Below are 17,313 nucleotides of genomic sequence, written 5' to 3' on the forward strand. Positions count from 1 at the left end.
ACCAGGCTGGCCTCGAACTCAGAAATCTGCCTGCCTCTGCCTCCCAAGTGCTGGGATTAAAGGTGTGCACCACCACTGCTCAGCCACTCTTAGATTTATTGGAGTTCTATGTCAACTCAGTTACCTTGTTCTTCCTAAATTATCATAATTACCAAATCCAGCTGATAGGCCATATGGGCTATTTCCAACCTATTGCAACAAATGAATGGCCTTAGGTACATTATTTCACATGTGTGCTCATGTGTTTAAAAAGAAAAGAAAAAGACAGAGTCTTGGTGCTTCTCAGTATCTGAATGAACTGATTTTAAAAGTAAGTTGGTCTCTAATAAGGATTTGCTTGAAGAGTTTCCAGATCACTGACTCTCCCTGCCTCTATCTTCCCATCTCAGAAATGGGAAGAATAACCAGGCAGTAGTGGCGCATGCCTTTAATCCCAGCACTTGGGAGGCAGAGGCAGGTGGATTTCTGAGTTCGAGGCCAGCCTGGTCCACAGAGTGAGTTCCAGGACAGCCAGGGCTATACAGAGAAACCCTGTCTCGAAACCCCCCCCCCCAAAAAAAAAGAAATGGGAAGCATACTCCTCACCCCTGCAGGAACAGGTATGCATGTTGTTGAGACCAGCCATTTTTCTGCATTTGAAGTTCTTCCAATACAAGAAGCTTGTTTCTCTCTTGCCATCCTATTTCCTGATAGAGTGAAAGGCATTATAAACAAGGAGGGAAAAACTGATAGTTTTTTAGTTTTCTAACTCAGTGGTTTACAATGACTGAGGAAGGGTTTTGTGCAGTGTTTAGTTTGGACTTTTCCATGTTTGGGTGGCTCTTGTTTGGTTGTTTGTTTGTTTGTTTGTTTTAGCTTTTCTCTTATTTGGGGACTTTTTAAATTTTTACTTATTTATTTTTATTTTATTTTTACTATACTGGACACATCTGAGAAATCCACAGGAAGGACAGTTATTGGCCCCGTTAGCATTTCACGTCAGCAGATCTTGGCAGCTCTAAGCACTAGGCCAGCAAGAAAGAAACCCAGCAGGTGAAGAAAAAACACAGAGGGGTACTGAGCAAAAAGCCTTAGCACAGCGTTTGCCAGCCTTGCTAATGCTGCGACCCTGTAATACAGTTCCTCATGTTGTGACTCCAACTATAAAATTATTTCATGGCTTCCTCATAACTGTATTTGCCACTGTTATGAGTTTTAATGTAAATATCTGTGTTTTTCAATGGTCATAGGCAAGCAACCCTGTCAAAGAGTTGTTCAACTGCCAAAGGAGTCAAAACCCACAGGTTGAGAACCACTGCCTTAGTAAATGATAAATTTTCTCTTCCCAATGTGGGCAATTTAATAACCAGTAGAAAAGTCCCACTAAAGGGTAGGACTATTGGAGGGACTTCCACAGTACAGAGCTTGCAGTGGCTCAATCCAGCTGTGTAACCATTGGCTTTGCCACCTGACAGCTCTGGCACTGCCTGCAGTACTGAGCTCGGGCATAGGCCTGAGGGATTAAAGAAATACTCAGGAAGACAACTGGGGGACAATACGATGTCAAGTGTAAATTCCCTTCCTGGGACACCATGTATTAGTCAGGATGTGAAAAAGCAGGAACTCAACTGGGGGTCAATAGGATGTCAAGTGTAAATTCCCTTCCTGGGACACCATGCCTTAGTCAGGATGTTTTGATCCTAGAGGAACCCCAGAATGTTACTTAGTAGACAGCAGCATACGGAAAGGCTCAGCCAGGGCATAGTAGCCCTTCAGGGTCCTACAGTTCCCCCGCTTTTATTTTATAGGCAAATAGCGTCTATCTTAGGTCACCTTCTGTCAATACCTGTCATTGGGAATCCCTGCCAGCCTCAGGGCCCCTGTCTTAGGTAGGTAAGGACTGCGAAGGAGTTGTCCATCATTGACTGACTATTCTCAGTAAATGCTGAGCCAAACCTGGGCAGAAGGGTTCTCTCGTGCCAGCAACACGAGCACCTGCTTAGTAACTGCCTGGGACTGGATCTGCTGTCTGTGAAGGTGGCAAAGAAATATCAGTCCTGCTGTGGCTGCCCCAAAGGCTAGGACTCCCAGAGACAAGGACCTCTAGCCCATCCTTTAAGGAGCCTTCTGGTCAGTTTGAGTCCTGCTAGAAACTTCTCTCCATAAAGAGGCTGCACACAAGTAACATTAATATTAACATAAAGAAATTGTTGGCTTCTCAGAATTAGTAGCAGTTTTTCCAGTAGTCTTGGTGGGAGCTGTGACCAGTCAAATCAAGCTGCTTATCCCCATTGACATCCGGACTGGGTGGTTCTTCACAACGCTCCAGTAGATCTCCACTTGGGTGAAGCTGCGTAGTGACAGGGTGCACACAACACTCAGGAATCCAAACAGGACTTTCAGCATCTTTAGGAAAAACACAAACAGAACTTCTCATCCTGACTAATACAGGGTCAGGGCCTTTCCATATACCTGATGACAATTCTTTCCATTTCACTAAGCCCAGTGCCTTCTGGACTCGTTTCCAATGTCTGTCTGCTGCAGACAATGCATCCGTATCCACTAATAAAAAAAATTAAAATATACAAAATAAAGGATAATCTTGCATGAGGTGAGGTAAACTCCCTGTTTTGTTTTTTCAAGATAATTTTTTAAAGTTAAATGTGTTCTTTCTATAGCCTGGCCTTTAACAGCTGAGCCATCTCTCCAGCCCTGAGTTACTAGTTAAACCAAATTTCTATTATCAAAGTTGAATTTTTTTTGTTGTTGTTTTGTTTTGTTTTGTTTTTGAGACAGGTTTTCTCTGTATAGCCCTAGCTGTCCTGTAACTCACTCTGTAGACCAGGCTGGCCTCAAACTCAGAAATCTGCCTGCCTCTGCCTCCCAAGTGCTGGAATTAAAGTCGTGCACAACCACCGCCTGGCCAAAGTTGAATTTTTAATCATACCCAATATACACTTTTTTAACATAAAACAATGAAACAAAACCAGACAATTAACGGATTGGCGTGCCAAGGACAGACAATAGACAGGGAAAGCAGAACTAAGGATTTCTCCAGTAGGAGCCAGAAAGAAAGCAGGACATATCCCAGGAGGGCTCTGAATTGTGGTATAAGGATAGAAACATGATGGGCAGAATTTTTGCTGCATTGTCACTGATTAAACTCATGATGTATTCATTATTCCAGTAATAGAGTGCCTGCTCTGCCACCTGTAAGTGAGGGCTGGAAACGCATTTGGCTGACTGTCGGAAAAGAGGCTCTATGATCTTCACAAATTCTGATGATTCAATCTCTTTCTTGTTTTTATTCAGCATGGCTGTTGCAGACCACAGCCTCTGCAACTCCTGCAGCTGCCCGCCACCACTACTGCTGCAGCAGCAGAAATGCCCCTGACCTGGCCATCGTGCCATCCCGGCTGCCACCACCGCCACCGGGGTGACTGAGTAGCTCATCCACTCTCACTTCCCCTTTTCCAGGCTCCCGTTCCAAATTTTTGACCTTGCATTTCTTCAATTTTTCCTTTTCTAAAATTTCTCCCTCATCCTCAGAACTTGAGCTATTCTCCACCTCATGCACGGATTTCTTGGCTGCATCATCTGGTGCCACTACTTGTAGGGAGGAACTGCTAGTTCCCATGGTGCAACCAAACGATCAAACTCTCTTAGTGCTACTTACTACTTTCAGTTTGGTCCCACACCATTTCTCCAATACGTTCTACTCACTAAGCTGGCCGGCCAGCCTCTTCCAGGAATGATCCTGTCAGGTTCTCCTCTCTTTCCAGATCTCGGTGGAACCTCTACTTGACAGCTCCGGCGGTATTGAGCTCAGGCGTAGGCCTGGGGGATTAAAGAAATACTCATACTCGGGTCATCTGTTGTGGGAGAATGCCAATGCCTTTACTGGGCAGGTTCAATATATACACCAAGCCAGGGAAGGAAAAATACAAACTCAGGAAAAAACAGGAAGTCAACTGGGGGGCAATAGGATGTCAAGTGTAAATTCCCTTCCTGGGACACCATGCCTTAGTCAGGATGTTTTGATCCTAGAGGAACCGCAGAACGTTACTTAGTAGACAGCAGCATACAGAAAGGCTCAGCCAGGGCATAGCAGCCCTCTGGGGTCCTACGGCCACCTGCACCCAAGTTCACGAACTAATGACTCTAAGGCTGAAGTATTATGAATAATTGCCCGCGCCAAAAACTTTGGCTCATTCCCGACTCAGTTACCCTGCTTATTTAGTTCTAAGCCCTGCCATGTGATTGGCTACCTCTCCTCAGTTTTATGCCATGTGATTGGCTACCTCTCCTCAGTTTTATGCCATGTGATTGGCTACCTCTCCTCAGTTTTATGCAACTGTCTTTCTCAGAGTTTGGGGGAAGCTCTCTGGTGTCTGACTATCCCAGAATCCCAATCTTCCTACTGAATGTCCCACCTTCTAATCCTGCCTCAGCTCATTGGCCATCAGCTTTTTATTGACAGGTAAATAGAGATTCTTTCTACACAGCTGTATCACTGAATGTAATCCCATTAAAGGCTGAGGCAAAGGGTGGAATCAACCTCATTCAACAGCACGGGGTCTCTCCTCCCTCGCCAGCTCCACCTGCTACAGCTTTTTGGTTGCTAAGGAGCTGCCCTTCAGTTGTTAGAGAACAAGGGTTCTTGATCCAACTGCAGGATGGAACAAGACCCCTTAAAACCCACTACCCCACAGAGTCCGATTTTGCTCGGTGTTAGATCCTTCAGTGGCATCTATATCTGTCCTCAAGATAAAGGATGAGATCCTTACCCTGCTTTGGAGACTGTGACTCCTCCCCAACCTTCCCCCTTCTCTCAGCCTTTACTCAATCTCCTACCAGCTCTGTTAAGTTCCTAGAGGTGCTCGGCACCCTCCCACCTGCCAGCTTTAGCCTGTGACATCCTTTTTCCCTTCTCTCAGTAGACATCGATAAACCAGGCAGCATGGAGCTCAGTGGTACTAAAGCTCCAGTGTTATGCACTGCTCTGCCCACCTGGCTCCTTAAAGCTGATCTCTGGACGCTTAAGCTGAAAGCAGCTGACAGAGAAGACAGGCTGGAGCGGTAACTCTGCAGCAGAGCTTGCATGGCATGGGAAGACATCCTGATTATAATCTCCAGCAGCATGGGGCATTGGTGGCACAGGCCTTTAATCCCAGCACTCTGGAGACAGAGGCAGCTGGATCTCTGTGAGTTCAGCCTGGTCTACAGAGTGAGTTCCAGGACAGCCAGAGCTACATAATGACACCCTGTCTCAAAAATCCAATAATAATAATAATTCCCAGCACCACTAGAAAAAAAAAGGAGGTGGGGGAGACAACTAAGGACACTTCAGTCCATTTTATCCTAAGGGCATGGACAGAGGGGAGTTTACATTTATTTTGTCTCATTATTCTTCTGTGTGTAAATCCAATAGGAACGTGGAGATGAACTTGACTCTCATGAAAAACCAGGAGGACCCCTCAGAGGAAATGCCGAAGACAGCCAAGGTAGAGTCAGCTGTCGATTCATGTACACTATCACTGTGACTGCCCAGGTAGAACTCCGTGCTGTCCGACCCATTAACAAAGAAGCCTTTCCATTTCCCTTCAAAGCGTGAACTGGGAGCTAGAAGCAGAATGCTCTGACTGTCTGCAAATGCGGGCCACATGCTTTCTGTTCTTCCATTATTTAAGGATTTCTTTCCTCTGGAGACTGCAGACTGATACAAGAGCAGAGACTTCCGGACTCATGCAAACCCCACCCCCACCCCAAGCGTCTGCCCTTCTCTGTCTCCTGCTTTCATAGAGGTGAGCATGCCTACAGACATGCTAGTGCGAGAAAGCAGGACCTTCCTAACGACTTTAGAGACCTCGCTGCTGTCATCCGGAGCCCTGGCTGGCAAGAATGCCTTGATACGCCTAGCATAGAGGAACAGGCCTTTAATTCTAGTACTCAGGAGACAGAGACAGGTAGATCTCTGGGAGTTCAAAGCCAGTCTGGTCTACTTAGTCCCAGGACAGCCAACACTACAGAGAGATTCTTTCTCAAACAAACAGTATGCCTTGGTGGTGGCTTCCTTCAAAAACAAGGTGGTTCTATGAAAGTTCTATGAAATCCTGAGCCTAGGACCACTAGGTGTAGAGGCAGACAAGACATAGCTCAGAGACTGAATTAGACTCTAGGCTCTTTTGAGGGCACCTAGGCATATTACTACCTGGAGTCAACTGGGGCCCTGGCAGCTGAACTGTCCCTTATCCTTACTGCTTTTAGTTTTGTTTTGTTTTGTTTTGTTTTGTTTTGTTTTGTTTCGGTTTGGTTTGGTTTTTTTGGTTTTAGTTTTGGTTTTGCTTGTGTGTTCTGAGACAGTCTCAATGTGTGACTTTGGTTGTCCTGGAACTCACAGAAATCCCGCTGCCCCTGCCCCATACTGCCTCGAGGTGTCATCATGCAGCAATCCTCTTTGTTTCTTGCAGAAGTGGAAGTGGAAACCCCTAAGGGTGGGTTCCAGGCCAGACATAAGCCATGCGCTTATTGTTGTACACAGAGTGTACAGCAGAGGGAGCCCACGGGCTGAACTCCAGCCTGGGCTCTGAAACCCAAACCACGTGAAGCACAGAGGGGCACTTTTTCTTTTTCCTGTCCTCCTAAAGTCACAAGCGAGTGCATGGCCCAGGTAGACAGCTGCAGGTCTGTGCTACTAAACTGAACTTGAACTATGTAGCAGGCGACAACCACCTTCACCTCTCAGTGCCTGGCATCCTTTTCTGCTTCAGGTGCTGGTAACAGAACTCTGCTCTTTAAGCGATTATGAGGAACAAAAAAAAATGAGATCCCTTAATGAATACCAATCTCACTTTAGCATTACAGCAAATTAATATCTACCCTCTTGTGGTCACTACCAAACTGTGAAACAGCACTGACTCTGTCTCCTTAAGTGGAAGGTTTTGATCTTTCCTGTTATCTTCCAGTATTTCTTTCCATTGACATTCTACTCAAAAATAATTTTATACTGACTTTATTATTTCTAAAGATGTACTTATTTTTATTTTCTGTGTATGGGTGTTTTACCAGCATGTACATCTGAGGCCAACAGAGGGAGTTAGATCCCCTGGAACTGTACTTAACAGACAATTGTGAGCCACCATGTAGTTGCTAGAAATAGAACCCAGGACCTCTAGAAGAGGAACCAATGCTCTTAACTGCTGAACCATCTCTCCAGCCCCATTCTGATATTTAATATCACTCTTTGTGGGTATCTGACAAGAATATATTGTGGTAGTATGAGGCTAGGTTGGTCAGGGTTTTAAGCAAGGATTCTTCTAACATGAGGCTCTGTCACCTCCGTCCTCAAAGCTGAGTGACACTAGCCAGAAAAATGTGCCCTGATCTTCAGATTGTCCCTATTGTAAATCACTGATCCAGAACATGAACCCTGACAGGCTCCAGCGTCTTGGCCAAGTGCAGCGGAGGCTTTAGGCACCACAGAACACGGCCCAAGTTAAGCATTGACTGAGTCAGTCAAAACAGATTTCCTGTCTCATGACGCCAGGGCAGGTTCCAGCCGAGTCCTCGGAGGTTAGCCAGACATTCTCAATGCAATGAAATGCCACTGCAGAAAGTCACTGGAGGCCTTTGCCTGTCTCAATGACAAATGCTAATTTTTAGAAAGGCTTTCCGGTCTTGGAAGGCAAGAAGAAGGAAACACCAAGAAAGTGCTTTTAGCTGTTTAAAGAACAATTCTCCCCTTTGGTCTTAATGGTCATGTTGCTTTTGCTACTTTAAATTCAGTAGTGACTTGCATGGTCTATTATAAGGAGTAAGCCAGAGACTGAGGATACAACTCATGTTAGAGCATTTGTCTAGGATGTGCGAGGCCCTGGGTTCAATAACCAGCATTACATATATTACACGTATATACATAGATGCATTTTTTAAAATATGCGTGAGCTAGTGAGAGGACTTAGAACTCTCTTGCAAGTTTCCACAAGATAAGGTCTAGCAGCAACCTCCAACTCTGGGCAGACTGGGGAAACAGCCCTTGTGCCAATGACAGCGAAAGGATAAACGGTCAATCTAGTTACTTCCTAGACCCGTGCTTCTTAAACGTTAGCGAACTTCAGAAGCACCTACAACAACTTTTGTTTTGTTTTTAAGACAGGGTTTCTCTGTGTAGCCCTGGGCATCTTGGAACTTGCTCTGTAGACCAGAGATCCAACTGCCTCTGCCTCCTGGGTGCTGGAATTAAAGATGTGTGTCCCCACCACCCCCAAAGCCCAGCTTTGTAACTGCCATTTCTTTTGTAACGGCCGTCGGGTTCTGCTACTTTGTAAAGGCCGGCCGGTTCTGCTGCTCCGGTCGGCAGGTCAGGGTCTAGCAAGAGAGAGAGTGGGGACGGAGGAAGGGGGAAAAGGGGCGAGAGACGCAAAAGATACATACAAAACAGAGTCCGGTGGCGTCTCTTCAAGTCTCTTCTTTATTCTCCTCTCTTCTTTATATATTCTCCTCACTCCTTCAGTCTCCAGACACCCTTTACCTTTTCACTCCTTCCTCTACTTCCTACTACCTCCTACTTTCTACCTCCTACTTTCTACCTCCTACTTCTCACTCCTCAATAGAAAGGAAATCCGGGTATTTATACCCTTTACCACGTGACTTGCCCTCGTGGACAATCTCAACTGAAGCCACTACGTCACGTGCCTTGTAGCCATGGATACCAGGAGCACCTGGCAGCTGGGGGCACTAAACAGTGTAACAAGATGTTTATCAGAGTACGCTCAGCTATTGCAGGCTGTTGAAACAAGTCTCTTGTCAGGGTATATGGCTCAAGATGGCTGTAAAGATGATAGCCACTTTCGGCTAAGAGTCGGCTCCCAACAGGTCCCCCTTTTTAAATTTGTTTTCAAAAGGGAAGGCTGGGAAAACTTACGGAAACCGTGCCTGCCTTAGGTTGGAACAAAAGACCCCAGCCTCCCTTTCTCGTCTCTGGATACTCAACAGCCATTGGTTGAGCTCCTGTCTTAGGATGGTGAGGCCTCCCAGTTAGGGGCAAGGGTCTTGAGGTGTTCTCTTACCCGTCATTGACTATCCGGCTTAGCGCGTAAGTTAAGGGTTAATCCTCGTCAGTCTTGATGACAGAGGTTTTAGTCCCCTACTTCCAGCCTGTAATAATGGACCTGTATGGGTTTCATTTGTGTCTGTTGTAGTACAAAAGCCATCAGTTTGTTGAGCAGCATGAACTCGAGAGATAAGAGACTTAGCAATGCCTGAATGGTTAGCGCAAATGCAACACTCTTTTTTTTTTTTTTTTTAAAGATTTATTTATTTATTATATATGAATACACTGTAGCTGTCTTCAGACACACCAGAAGAGGGCATCAGATCTCATTACAGATGGTTGTGAGCCACCATGTGGTTGCTGGGATTTGAACTCAGGACCTCTGGAAGTGCAGTCAGTGCTCTTAACCACTGAGCCATCTCTCCAGCCCCTATGTCATCTTTCTTAATGTTAAACAGCTTGGGTTGGCTATGAGACTGTCAGTCTTCAACCCCATCAGAAATCCAAGAATGACTATTATTACCTTGAAATATGAGAAGCTCAAGGCATAGCTTCCAAAACTTAGCCAATTTATAGAGACTGCTGATCACCTGAACAGTCCCTTATACTTCAAAAGGCTGGAGCATCGTCTTAACCCTTCTGGCCCAGGATCATCTGACAGCCCTTTGTAATGCAGAATTTTGAAGGGCTGATTACCCTGTCTTGGTGGAGATTATCAGTCGACTATTCCGCATAGTGTGTCCTTTTTTGGACAATATTTTGTCTGTAGATGAAATGAGGCCCAAAGGGAAATAAGGAAATTGGCTTTGTCATAGGAAAGCTAGCTGGCATCATTTGCTGTCAAGTCACTAAGTGCTGAGAAAGTTCATTGCTTAGCTGATATCTTCACCATGAGAGTCTGAAAGGCTGGATAGGCAAGCTAGTTGTTCTGGAAAAGTTCTGCAACCAAGTCTTTAAAAGAAGCAGCTTCGATGTAGTTGAAGTAGAGTCAAGCGCAAAGCTGGAATGGAAGACGGTCCCAGAGTCTCAACATCCCGGAGTGTGAATCTTTTCAGGACTGTCTTTCTCCTCTTTCATCCTGCAGTATACAAAACTTAAAAAGCAACATATAGTTCTGTAAGGACATTCACATGGTGTGTGCAGGGTGCACAGATTGGTCAATGAAGATCAATAAAGATGACTCCCTTTCTTCAGGTTTGTTTGATCACATAATCATACTGCAATATAATTTTGTATACATGCCCTCATAAAGGATGGTATGTAATAACAAGTCATGAGAAATTGGTACCCAATAAGTGTTATTGGCTGTGTATAGACATTTTAGTCTCAGCCTGTTCCAGAGCTGTCTCTATATAAGAGACATAAACATCATCACATATACATCACCTATTTGGTTGGTTGTGTTCGTCTCCCTTTTCTTCTGTGTCACCAAGGTCTTCAGGAAGTCTCCTCTTGTCATGTCGGATTTTTATCAACTTGGAAGGAACCCACAGCTTTTCTTTTCCTGTGGAAACATAGACACAACCCCTCCCCCAGTGTAACACATTTCTCATTTTCCATTTTGATGTCAAAATATCCTTAATATGAACAAGCTGGTTTAGTTTAGTAGTTTTTTCCACGATTTAATGTCTTTCTGCAGCTATGGTGTTTTGTTCATTAGCATTTAAAAAACTTAAGGTTAATAAAGCACTAAGTAATCTATCTTTGGGGGTTCTTATGATCCCTTTTGCCTGTTAAGCATCTCCTTTAGAGTTCGATTAGATCTCTCCACAATCCATTGTCCTGCAGGATTGTGTGATATGTCTGCTCTAAGTTCCCGCATCCAGGGAATATCCACCACCACCATGCGGTAGATATAACAATTCTAGTACCCTGGTAGAAATAAGACTCTTAATGCTTCAAGATTAACCAAATAGATTTATATATCATCAAATACACAAGAAGCCCACACAATTAGAATTGTTATCCCAATTACCTTACCTTGATATGAATAACTGATAAAGACATGAGGGTAACATCTCCTGACATCTCGCTTCTCCTCCTCTCTTCCTCTCCTTCCTGCATTTTTCTCTTCTCCCAACTCCTAGCTCCACCTATCTCTTCCTTGCCCAATGACAGAGCTCCACTGCAAATACGATGGGCAGGAAATTCCTGATCAATCTAGATGGACTGGTTAGTCAACCACCTTAGCTGTAAGGCTGTTGGTGTCTTGGCAGCAATGGCTCCTTGGGGTGGAGCTAAACTGTCAGCCTCTGCCTTATCTTGTTTATGGACAGCTTGGACAGCCTGTAACTGCCTTTGATAACGTTTCCAAACTAATTTTAAATTTTTATTAGGAACCTGACAGGTTTCATGGCTAGACACTGAAACTGAGGGGATATTAATCTGGGTTTTCCACTACTGTAATAGATCTCTTCCCCATAAGTTAATGGCTATATCAGCCACGTATGGCCTCAATTTTCCTACCTGACCTTCTGATCCTACACACTTAAGCCATCTGGTGCTTTGCTTCAATTGGGGTAAGGTCCCAACTCCTTGAAATTGGATATCTACTTCTTGAAGTGGCCAACTTTCACGCCAAGATTTTGGAGAGAAATGGTGACATCTGCTCCAGTGTCAACCATCCCTTCAATCTCAGTATTATTCACTAGTATTCTTAGTTTTAGCCTTTGATCCTCTATAGAAGTTTGCCAAAATATTCGTTTTTGGCTCCCTTTGAGGCCTTCTGAATTGTCTATAGAACTTGCCTCAGCCTTGTCTGATCTCAGAACATCTGTTTTTGAAGCAGTGACATTTAATTGTCCTGAGGAAGAGAACTTTCCCTGCCTGGCATTGGGGCTTTTGAAAGGCCCACCCCACTGGGAGTTTTTTGGCAGGGTATTGCCCCACTTGTCTGTTGTTGCTCTACAATCCCTAGTCAGATGTCTGCCTTTGCCACATCCTTAACATATTCCAGAAGGCATAGGCCCCCCTTTTGTATTACTTTGTTTTTTCCTGTAGTCATTTCTGAGATGACCCAGCTCACCACAATTAAAACATCTGAAATATTGGGTCATCTCTAGGTGTCTAGTGGCAGCTTCTATTACCGTCATATCAGGTGAGCAAGCCCCATCCCCAGCTGTGTATCTAATCCACTCCTCTATTGATGTTGCCCTTGCCCTTGGGTCTGATTACTTCCTTGCATTCAGCATTCACAGTTTCAAAAGCTAAAGACTCAATTACTGCCTTTCTTGCTGCTGAATCTGACACATTCCTTTCCACAGCTGAGGTTAGTCTTTGTAAAAAGTCAGGGATGGTTTCTTTTGGACCTTGTATGACTTGAGTAAGTGGTTCAAGTCTTTTCCCTGATTCTGCGATTTTGTCCCAGGCCTTTAAGGCTGGTAATCAACACAATGCCAGAGTTTCTTCATCATATACAGCCTGTACGTCTACCTCAGCAAAGCGATCTTAACCAAGCAGTGGGCCTGTGGAAATCTCTCTTCCCCTGGCTCTATTTTGCCGTGCTATCTCTCTCGTCTCGTCTCTCCACCATGAGAACCATTGTAAACTTGTAGCAGGTTCTCTTTATTGCAGCAGGCTCTAGTATTGCTCTTGCCATATCTTTCCAGTCTTGGGGGATTATTCTATTTTTAATAGCCCAAGAAGTCAGGATTTGTTTTACAAATGGCGAATGCATTCCAAAATTAGTGACACTTTCCTTAAAATCTTTTCAGATCTAACACATCCATGGGTTGTCATTCAAATTCCTGATAACCCTCTGGATGATTATCGTCTGGAGGTCTTTGTTGTAATATTAACTGGATAGACTAAAGTTTGTTTTCTAATAACCTTTGGTTGGCTTTCTCTAATTTTATCTTCTGTCGCTACCTGAGTATTTTCCTTAACTGAAATTTTAAATTCCTTCCTTAAGGTCTGTGTCCACGCTTCAAATCTCTCCTTTTGTTGCTCTTCCTGTTCCTTGAGTTCCTATATTCACTGTTCAAGGTTCTGCCTCCACATTTTGATATTTTCTTTATATTGCAATTCTGATAGTCCGCTGTCCATTTTGTTTTGATTGATTAATTTTAAAAGGTTAGTCTCCAAGTCTTGCTTCCAACTCTAATTATTTTCTCTCTGCTGCTCGGTCTGCTCTGTGAGCTGCTGCATCCTCTGTTCTAGCATCTTTTCCAGCTCCTGTCTCCCACCTTCATTTTCATCTTTCTGTCTCTTATTCTGATCTATAATTTCCTGTGTCTCCAATTCTAGTGTTTCCTCTAGGCCACGTTGCCAAGTCTTACATTTCTTTCTGTTGTTTGTGCTGCTCTATTATGTCCTGTATATTCTGTTCTAAGCTCTGCTTCCATAATCTTAGCTTCTCCTTATGTTGTAATTCTAATATCGCAGCATCTGCCTTATTTTGATTTGCTAGCTTTAGTAAATTATCCTCTATACTTTGCTTCCAAATTTTTATCTCTATCTCCTTGCTGTTGCTTATTTTGACCAATAAAATCCCGAATCTTTAGTTCTAGTATTACTTGTAATCTCTTTTCTAAGGCTAGGAATTTTTTTATCTAGGGCCTTGTCTTTTGAGAAGACACAGTAAATCAAAAGAATAAATATTCCAATACCGGTAAATACTAAGGTATCTATTTCCTTTAAATCTATCCCTGTCAAACCATTCAGAATACCATCACATAAAGCCTGAAAGATATTCTGTTTCTCATCTTTAAGTACCAAAAAATTATATACCTCTCTTATATCAATGAATTACCTGGTCCGAAGCCCTTTGTACCTTTGTCTCCCTATTCTTTTATTCACAGGGAGGGGCTGAGTGTAGAATGATCCCTGTCTTCTGTGTCCCTGTTTGGGTTGCAGCTTGTGTTTGTGTGCTGATCTCAGGCCACCCACAGTACAAGCAAGCAGTCCAGAGGTCCCTTCTGGCTGTCCTGGGGGAGGGGTGGGGGGATACGGGGAAGCGAACACAGAAAGACTCTCTGAAGATGCACAGATCAGTTCACTGTATCTTCCCAAAAACTACCTTGCAGGCAATTGTGTTCTAGAGTCTCCTATCCTTCCCTGCAATTCTTACATTGTTCAAGCCCAGCTCCAGGCTGAGGTACTACCCCTGGCTCTCTGCCTGGGGATTAAGGGAGGGAGCCTCTCTGTCGTTCTTTGTAGGTCCCTCAGACCCAGTCAGCTTTCAATCCACACTGTTGCAGCCTAGATCACTGCCTTAGTGGTATGGGGGGGGGGTTGAACTTTTATCTCAGGTTAGTTGAGTTCTAATCAATAAGTTGGGCGCCAATTTGTTGCGATAAATCTCCAACCCATATAAGCCTGGTCAAAGACAACACAACTCAATAAATATGAATACAAGCTGCACACCTAGATTGGACAGATTTACCCCTATATTCCCCATCTATGAGACTCCTTATAACATGCGGTTTCTCCAGACCACGTGCTTCTCCTCCATTCTCCTTCCACTCTCTCCTCCTTTACATCCACTCCTCTCTCCTCTCTCTCCTCCAAACTTTTCAGCTCCACCTTCCCTTCCACTGCCCAATCACTGGCTCTAGCCTTTATTTCACAAGTTAAGATGGGGAGAAGGTTCACAAGAAGTCACCTGTATACATGATTCACTCCTTGTCCACAGCCCCTCCTGGGAAAGTGGAATTAGCATCAAAATACAAGACCAGGGCTATCTTCAACACTCACATATATGGCTAGCTTGATCTACATAGTGAGAGACTCTGTCTGAAGAAACAAACAAAAGCATCCCTTAAAATGTGGTAGAATAGAGATTCAGTGTCCTTCTCTGGCTTCTACAGGAACCACGCACACACATGGTCCACAGACAAGCATGCAGGCAAAACACTTGTACACATGAAATCATAATAAAAAAGAGGGATATGCAGTCTCGTCCTGCTGTTCTAACACAGACATGACATAGGCGGGATGCAAGGCTCCTTCACTGGCCTTGAGAACAAAGCCAAGCTAGCAGGCAGGTAAGAGCAAGGAAGTTCCACCTCTTAAGGCTGTCCAGAGCCCCGGTTCCTTATCAGTACTTAGGAACTGGTTCTCTGTGTGGTTACCCTTGTACATGGAGTGCTGATTCAACGCTTTCCTCACTCCACAGGACAGCGGAGGAAGGGTCGGTGTTGAGTGCACCATCACCTTTAGAAAATTGTATTATTTATTTTACTTCCTTACTTACTTAGTGTGGGGAGGCATGGCACATGCCACAGCACTTGTCCAAGTCAGAGGACAACCTGCAGGAGTCATTCTCTCTTTCATCAGGTGGGGTCCAGGGATTGAGCTCAAACTGTCAGACAAATCCCTGTCTTAGTTAGGGTTATTATTGTAATAAATACCAAGACCAGTTCCCTGGACCCACCTAGAGAAGCTGGGAAAGCCAGGGTCCTGCTGGCTAAACCAAGATAAACACAAGGGGGCGCTGCCACCCACAAGCAGAAGCAGGCATGTGTGCAGCGGGGCAGGTGTGTGTTTCTGGCCTGTAGAGGCCGCATTCTCACCTGTTAGACTCACAGTCACTTTTCCTCTTTAGCTCAGTATGTTTTCTCTCTCCACCGCAAACACCAGGCTCTAGCTGCCCACACTGTGCCTTCCCTAAGAGGGGCTAAGAGCTCCTGCTTCCTCCACTGGGCTTTGTGGTATCAAAGTAAGAGAAGGAAATATTTAATGCATTTGTGAATTGTGAGGATCAGGCAGGCTGGTTTCCACGGGCCCTAGCGAGAGCTGCTGGGGAGATGGGCTCTCTACTTGAAAATAAGCCCTGTATTAGGAAGCATCCCAAGCGGTCTGCTTCCCGGTACACTCCACATCATTTGCCGCTTCCACTTTCAGGGAGACCTGAAGTCTTACTCAGTTTCACACATGTGTGTTGGATAACTACTAGGTACCACTCTACAGTCCATGTCTTATGTGTTCTTGACGGCAAGGCTACTGCCCAGTCCTTGCATACATCCCACCAGTGAGTGAATGAAAGAACCAGATGAATGGAGGAATATGCTGGTTTTAGGAAATTTTTGATGACAATGGCAAGTTCCATAACCTCAGGAGCTTACAGTGAGGATTGCAAGCATTGAGTACCACAAACTTCCCTATAAAGAAACAGGGCCAGCAGGAATAATGAAAAACATAAACCTACAAGTGGGGGGACTCAAAGAAGCCATGGCCACCAGCCAGCACACACATCTCCACCATAGTCAAAGAAGCATCCATCAGGATGGGGGAGCACCACAGGATGGGGAGCACCACAGGATGTGGGAGGACTACAGGATGGGGAGCACCACAGGATGGGTAATGGTGGGCTGTCAGCTTCTAGATAGCCTGCCCACTGGCTCTGCTAACCTGAGATGACTGCCCTCAGGCTGTCTAGGGCATAAGTAGGTAAGTCATGTATATACACAAAGTCTAGACCAGCTGTTTCTGTGAAGACCACCTGTCTGGACTTCCTCTGAGAACTTGTTAAAGTTACAGATGCTGAGCTCTTACCCAAGACCTACCTATGTTCCAACAGGACCCTTGGGTAGCCAAACCTAGTGCCACAGGCCTGTTATCATCCCAGCTACTTGGGAGATAAGGAAGGACGATTGCAAATTCAAGTCCTACCTGGGCAACTTTATGAGACCTTGGCTCAGAATAAACAATATCTCAATAAACAACGTGTCTCAATAAAGGTGAAACAACCTCAACAAAGGTGAAAAGAGGATTGGGGATGAGGATTGGTAGGAGAGCACTTGCCTGACATGAGGCTGTAGGCTCATGTCCACAGTACACAGACACATACACAGACACATACACAGACAGACATGCATATGCGCCTGAACACACACAGACATACACACTTGCCTGACAGGCTGTAGGGGCATATCCACAGTACGCATACATAGTATATATACACAAACATACGTGCACATGCTCCTGTACACACATACACATGTACACATACACACACAGGATCCTCGGGTGTTTACATACACATTGGTATCTGAAAAGCACTGGCATCAACTCACTGGGGACACCAAATTTCAAAGTCAAAAGGCAGAGGCTCACTTACCTGTTGGCTTTTATCAGGGCCAATATTGAGGGCAGGACAGATCACTTCCCTGGGCCTATGTTTCCTTCCCACAAACCAAGATGATTAGCTTGTGGAATACCCAAACCCCTACACCTTTCACACTGTTTCTCTAGCAAATGAGCTGGGACCAGGTTCCTTCCACTGCATCTGTTCACAGGGAAGGCCACCCTACCATCTGTACTGTGTCCCACTGAAGGGTCTG

General features: G+C 44.8%; 1 protein-coding gene across 1 annotated transcript in view; it reads left to right on the forward strand.

Moving 5' to 3' along the window:
* The window catches only part of Kiaa2012 (KIAA2012 ortholog), a 116,345-nt gene that overhangs the window by 77,574 nt on the left and 21,458 nt on the right, over positions 1-17,313 (forward strand). Inside the window, exon 13 of the mRNA XM_028765732.1 lies at positions 5,411-5,483. Within this exon, the coding sequence (XP_028621565.1) occupies positions 5,411-5,483 (73 nt within the window). The remainder of the gene's footprint in view (positions 1-5,410; positions 5,484-17,313) is intronic.

This window comes from Grammomys surdaster, unplaced genomic scaffold, assembly GCF_004785775.1.
Source record: "Grammomys surdaster isolate TR1022 unplaced genomic scaffold, NIH_TR_1.0 165, whole genome shotgun sequence".
Taxonomy (NCBI): Eukaryota; Metazoa; Chordata; class Mammalia; order Rodentia; family Muridae; genus Grammomys; species Grammomys surdaster.